The sequence below is a fragment of the Cebus imitator genome, unplaced genomic scaffold (assembly GCF_001604975.1).
Source record: "Cebus imitator isolate Cc_AM_T3 unplaced genomic scaffold, Cebus_imitator-1.0 Scaffold260, whole genome shotgun sequence".
NCBI classification, from domain to species: domain Eukaryota; kingdom Metazoa; phylum Chordata; class Mammalia; order Primates; family Cebidae; genus Cebus; species Cebus imitator.
Window position 1 is genome coordinate 1,781,778 of NW_016107575.1, and position 6,735 is coordinate 1,788,512.

At 47.4% G+C, this 6,735-nt stretch overlaps 1 protein-coding gene across 1 annotated transcript in view; it reads right to left on the minus strand.

Annotated features, from left to right (window-relative positions):
• The window catches only part of DENND2A (DENN domain containing 2A), a 116,135-nt gene that overhangs the window by 45,241 nt on the left and 64,159 nt on the right, over nucleotides 1-6,735 (minus strand). Inside the window, 2 exon segments of the mRNA XM_037728272.1 lie at nucleotides 5,102-5,289; nucleotides 6,451-6,501. Of these exon segments, the coding sequence (XP_037584200.1) occupies nucleotides 5,102-5,289; nucleotides 6,451-6,501 (239 nt within the window).

The following is a 6,735-nucleotide window of genomic DNA, read 5'->3' on the forward strand; positions in this document are numbered from 1 at the left end:
GAGGAAGAATACCAAAGGGAAGAAGAATACCAAAGGAGGGAAGAAGAATACCAAAGGGAGGAAGAATTCCAAAGGGAAGAAGAATTCCAAAGGGAAGAAGAATACCAAAGGGAGAAAGAATACCAAAGGGAAGAAGAATACCAAAGGAGGGAAGAAGAATTCCAAAGGGAGGAAGAATTCCAAAGGGAAGAAGAATTCCAAAGGGAAGAAGAATACCAAAGGGAGAAAGAATACCAAAGGGGAGAAGAATACCAAAGGAGGGAAGAAGAATACCAAAGGGAGGAAGAATTCCAAAGGGAAGAATTCCAAAGGCGTTTCTCCACAAAGGAAACATCATTCAGGACCAAAGAGCAGGCTTCATGGGAAAACAAGTTCCAGCCCTTTTCAACAGCCCAGTCACCACTTGCATGCACCCACCTCAGATCACACATATGACACACACAAATACAGGTGCACAAGTGCCTACTCACACTGTCATCAACCTATGAGGTATCAGTGCATACGCACACAGGCTCATAGATGCACAGGAACACAGTTACAGAAAGCTGAACACAGAAATCTCCCACAAATACAGCCAATCACAGATGGCTGGAAAACAGCCCAGGCTCCTTGAATTGTCAAAGACAAATAGGCAATAGGAAACATTTTAATCGAACATTAGCATGCAAATAGGACTGTGCCTTGATTCAGGCGACTTGACACAAGTGAGGGCTAAAACTCACAAAAAAAAGGTTAAAAAGAGAAGAGAGAGAAGGAGGAAAAAGTCTTTCCTACAGAGGGAGCAAGGGAGGAAAGGCAAGGAGATATAAAATAGGCTGACATGTAAAAACGCATGTATAGGCCGGGCGCGGTGGCTCACACCTGAAATCCCAGCACTTTGGGAGGCCAAGGTGGGTGGATCATGAGGTCAGGAGATCGAGACCATCTTGGCCATGATGAAACCCTCTCTACTAAAATACAAAAAATTAGCCAGGTGTGGTGGCGCGCGCCTGTAGTCTCAGCTACTCAGGAGGCTGAGGCAGGGGAATTGCTTGAATCTGGGAGACGTAGGTTGCAGTGAGCCGACATTGCGCCACTGTACTCCAGCCTAGAGAAAGAGCAAGAGTCCATCTCAAGGAAAAAAAATGCATGTGCAAGGATGATCACCATTGCATTTTTTTTTAGACTTAGTCTCGCTCTGTCACCCAGGCTGGAGTGCAGTGTGCCATCTTGGCTCACTGCAACCTCCTCCTCCCGGGTTCAAGCGATTCTCCTGCCTCAGCCTCCTGAGTAGCTGGGACTACAGGGGTGTGCCACCATACCTGGCTATTTTTTTGTATTTTTAGTAGAGATGAGGTTTCACCCTGTTAGCCAGGATGGTCTTGATCTCCTGATATTGTGAACCACCCACCTTGGCCTCTCAAAATGCTGGGATTACAGCATGAGCCACCATGCCTGGCCTCATCGCTGCATTTAAAAAAAAAAAAAAAAAGTCAAGGCACAGTGGATCCCAGCACTTTGGAAGGCTCAGGTAGGTGGATCACTTGAGCCCAGGAGTTGGAGGCCAGCCTGGGGAACAGAGGAAGACCTCATCTCTACAAAAAATCAATAAGCTGGGCATGGTGGCATGTGCCTGCAGTCCTAGCTACCCAGGAAGATGAGGCGGGAAGGATCATTTAAACCCAGGAGGTTGAGGATGCAGTGAGCTGTGATTGTACCACTGTATGCCATCCTGGATGACAAGAGTGATAGTGAGATCCTGTCTCAAAAATACACACAGAGGCTGGGCACGGTGGCTCATGCCTGTAATCCCAGCACTTTGGGAGGCTGAGGCGGGCGGAGCATTTGAGGTCAAGAGTTTAAGACCAGCTTGGCCATTATGGTGAAACATAAAATATAAAAATTAGTTGGTCGTGGTGGTGCATGCCTGTAACCTTGGCTACTTGGGAGGCTGATGCAGGAGAATTGCTTGTATCTGGGAGGTAGAGGCTGCAGTGAGCCAAGACTGTGCCACTGCACTCCAGCCTAGACAACAGAGTGAGACTGTCTAAAAAAAAAAACAAAACAAACAAACAAAAAAACCACTTATAGCCAGATACATTTTCAAAAGAAGAGGACTGGTTAAGTAGATAAATAGACTAGGAAATACTCACATATTGGAGCATTATATATAACTTGAAAAATGATGTTTTAGAATTTTTATTAAATATGCTTATAAATAATGAGAGGTTTACAAAAGAGTACATGCAACATGATACAAAAATTCTGCAGTGTATGATTCCAGTTTTGTAAGAAAATTATACCATGAGAAAAGACTGGATGAGAAAGAAAATGTTAACAGTGATGGTCTCTGTGTGGCGGGATTACTAGTGATTTCTTTCCTAATACATTTCTGGATCAGTTCCTTTTTGTTCTTTTTTTTTTTTTTTGAGACGGAGTCTCACTCTGTCACCCAGGTTGGAGTGCAGTGGTGCGATTTTGGCTCACCACAACCTCTGCCTCCCGGGTTCAAGCAATTCTTCTGCCTCACCCTCCCAAGTAGCTGGGATTACAGGCATGCGCCACCACGCCCAGCTAATTTTTGTGCATTTTTGGTAGAGACGGGGTTTCACCATGTTGGCCAGGATGGTCTCGATCTCTTGACCTTGTGATCCTCCCGCATCAGCCCTCCCAAAGAACTGGGAATACAGGTGTGAGCCGCCTCGCCCAGCCCAGTTCCCTTTTCAACAGTAACTGTGCAACTTTGCTCTAGAAACAAAAAAAATTTAATGTGGGTGACTCCTGGCTGGAAACGATCATCATTTGATCATATAGTGAGTCATTAATTAACTTGATTCCTGGAACACTGATCAAGCATTGCCATGTGAACAGCATTGTGCTGGGCCCCGAGGCAATGAACAGGGTGATAGATAGCCCTTCATGCCTCAGTGCTCTCCATTGTGAGTCAGCGTGGGCATACCCAGCAGCCTCTCTTATCCATGGGGCGGCGACCCCACCGAAAAAAAATCTGGGCATATCTGTGGCAGTGGGGTGTCAGGGGCTCATTCCTTAGAGGTGTGACAGCTAGAGGAAGTGAGTGTCACCTTTGGAAGGCCAGCGCCTATGGTTTACTTCAGTCTACATAATTGCTATCCTAAACTCCAAAAATAGGGCTTGATTGTGGTGTTGGACCACAGTGGGGAGTATGGAAGGAAGGCTGGCCTGGGAAAGGAGCTGAGGCCAGGGAACAGCGGGATCTGGGCCTTGGAAGATGCTGGGGTTATGCCTGGGTGGTGATGGCAAAGGGAGGCCCTGAGTGGGCAAGGACAGACGCTCCCTCCCTTCTGCCCTCCCTGAGGCATGGGTTTATCCAGAGACCATCAGATTCTACCTGGTGAATCTCTGCATGTTTTTCTGAGGGTGGGAGAAGATGGTTATTTTATGTCCTCCTGGCAGAGTTTAAACTCCTTGAGGACAGGAGACACGTTTTGTTCATCACTGTCACTCCACCAGGGCCAGGTGGAAAATTGCTTGAATGTAATATATTCTTAGTAAATTCTGATTGAATTGAATTAGAATATGGTAAAAACCTCTTTAATACTGATGCCAAAGCCTAAGAATAATTTACAAATTATTGGCCATGTTGCTTCAGGTTATATTAAGTGCCATTTTATTTATTTTACTTCAGGTGCCATGATTTAACATATGGTAAAGCTGAATCCACACAACCATGGTCCATGACATAGAAGTGTCAGAGGTGTTTGAACCACAGCGACTGCATCTTGAGTAGGGGCTGGGTGAAATGAGGCTGAAACCTACTGGGCTGCGTTCCCAGATGGTTAAAGCATTCTAAGTCACAGGATGAGACAGGCGGTCAGCACAAGACACAGGTCATAAAGACCTCGCTGATAAAACAGGTTTCAGTAAAGAAGCTGGCTAAAACTCACCAAAACCAAGATGGTGATGAGAGTGCTTCTGGCCGTCCTCACTGCTACACTCTCACCAGCACCATGACAGTTTATGATCTAAAAAGGGAGGCATGAATAACCCACCTGTTGTTTAGTATATAATCAAGAAATAACCATAAAAATGGGCAATCAGCAGCCCTCAGGGTTGCTCTGTTTATGGAGTAGCCATTCTTTCGATCCTTTACTTTTTGCCAGCTCTGCCTTCCGAGTTCAAGCGATTCTCCAGCCTAGCCTCCCGAGTAGCTGGGACCACAGGTGCCTGCCACCACGCCCAGCTAATTTTTTAATTTTTAGTAGAGATGGGGTTTCACCATGTTAGCCAGGCTGGTCTCGAACTCCTGACCTCAAGGGATCTGCCCACCTGGCCTGCCAAAGTGCTGGGATTACAGGTGTGAGCCACCGCTCCCGGCCTCCTTTATTTTCTAAATAAATTTGCTTTCACTTTACTCTGCTGACTTGGCCTGAATTCTTTTTTTGTGGGAGATCCAAGAACACTCTCTAGGGGTATGGAGATTCCCTTCCTGTAACAAAAGGACTTTCCTGCACATACACAGAGATGCACAGTGCACAAGCGAAGCAGACATTCAGCACAGACACAAACATGATGCCGCTTAGGGAGACATGCTGGGGCTTTGAGGGAAAGAGGCTTCTAGGCTAGGTTAGGAAGAGATGTGGCTGGCTGGGTAAGGAGGTGGAAGGGGAGGACAAAGGGGATGGCATAGCCAGCACAGGGACCACAAGAAATGAGAAAGCATTTCTGGCCATACTTTTTTTTTTGAGACGGAGTCTTGCTGTGTTGCCCAGGCTGGAGTACTGTGTTCAGGCGATTCTCCTGTCTCAGCCTGAGTAGCTGGGACTACAGACGCGTGCCACCATGCCCGGCTAATGTTGGCATTTGTCTGGCCATACTTTTTGAGTCCCCGAATCTCTCCTTTGTGGGACCTCCCAAATTCTCTAGCAGCAGCAGTTTTTTTTTTTTTTTTTTTTTTTTTTTTTTTTTTTTCCTTTTTTTTTTTTTTTTTTTTTTTTTCATCTGATATACCCTAATTAAGATCCATTTTCAAGATTCTAGATGCTAGGTGTTCCTCAGACTCCCACGCCTCCCTGAATTCATGAGTCCCAATAAGGTGATGGTTAGAACCCTGGCAGGCCACAGGACCCTGGCCTCCCCGTACCTTCAGAGGGAACTGTTGGGTGAGTTCTGGCACGTAGGCAGCCCCAGCCTGCTTCTTGTGCAAAGACACAACCACAAAGTACTCGAAGAGCTGCCTCTCCTGGTACTCGATGAGCTCCCGGGCAAGTGATGGGTACCGAGGTGCCTGCTTCAAGCGGGACTTCACATTGACCAGGCGCTGGCTGTGAGCTGGATAAGGGAAGGAGAGAGAGAGAGAGAGAGAGAGAGAGAGACACATACACACAGAGAGCGCAGGAGACTGAAATGACCATGAGCCCATGTGGAACTGAACCGACAATAAGTTATGTAATTCTCAGCTCAAGTACTTTTATCTAATCCCCAAAGTGTTTCTGTGTCTAACAAATTAGTAGGAAACTCTTTATCTGGGATCTCTGCCAAAGTTCTGGGAGAAGCAACATTCAATTGGCTACCAGACCAATCAGGGTGCTGGAGCCTGGAACTATGGCTCTGCTCTGCCATGGTTTTGCTGTCTGGACTCTGGGCAGTGGCTGATGTCCTTGCCTTCAACTATCTGATGGGGTGCGGACAGTGACTCCTCCCCTCAGCCATTTCCCTTGTCTTTCGGTTTGTGTGATGTGACAGAATCCAGACCATAGGGCTTTTGGAGTTGGGAGCTTTGTAAACATCCTGTGTGACTCAACTGGCAGAGACCCCACTAACTCAGGAACTCCTGTCCACCTCCCCTCCTGCCACTAACTCTGCAACGAAATGGCCTTGCTTCATTCTAGAGGTGGGTCTGGGAGCAGCTGGGTGTCAGAGGTGAATGCAGCAGGGTCACTGAGCGGACAGGTCCCTGTCACCTTGTTCAGCAACCTGTACTTGCTTCCTTTGGCTTCTCCCTGGGGTCTGAAATATTGCAGAAAAGTCACTAAAGCCTAGGCCTGGACCATCTAATTTTAGACCCACAGGGACCAATTATTTCAACTTCATCAGACAGATGAGGAACTAGTGGCCCTTAATCTTAAGTGATTTCCTCCAGATCACACAGTAATTTGAACAGAAGTGCGGCAGGAGTTCCAGGTCTCTGGAGCCTTGGGGCTGCAGTGCCAAGCCTCGAAGTCTGAAAACACTCAGGACATAGGGAGAGGTATGGGAGCAGGGTCACTGCCGTAACTGTAGCCACCCTTGCTCTCAGCGACTGCAGTGCCATTTTGATCATACCCTTGACTGACTGGCCCGGAGCACTCTGTGGCCCCACTGTCCCCCCTCCATTGCCTTGCCAAGCAAGCTGGAGCAGGACGCTTCTGTCCCTTATACTGAGGAGGAGGGGCCACCTTTGCAGCTTCCAAATCACCTGCCTGCATCCTGCTCAGCAATGGCTCTCCTCACCTTTCAGCTTCTCCTCTGTGTCACTGTCAGACTCACTGTTCTCATCTGTCACTAGAAGGAAAGAACAAGGAAGACAGTTGCAAATGTGAATTCTTCTAGTGCAGGAAACTCTCTCTAATTCAGAGCGGGTGTTCTGTTGTCTTTCTTTTTTTTTGAGATGGAGTCTCGCTCTGCCACCCAGGCTGGAGTGCAGTGGCGAAATATTGGCTCACTGCAACCTCCCCCTTCCAGGTTCCAGAGATTCTTCTGACTCAGCCTCTCAAGTAGCTGGGATTACAGGCATGC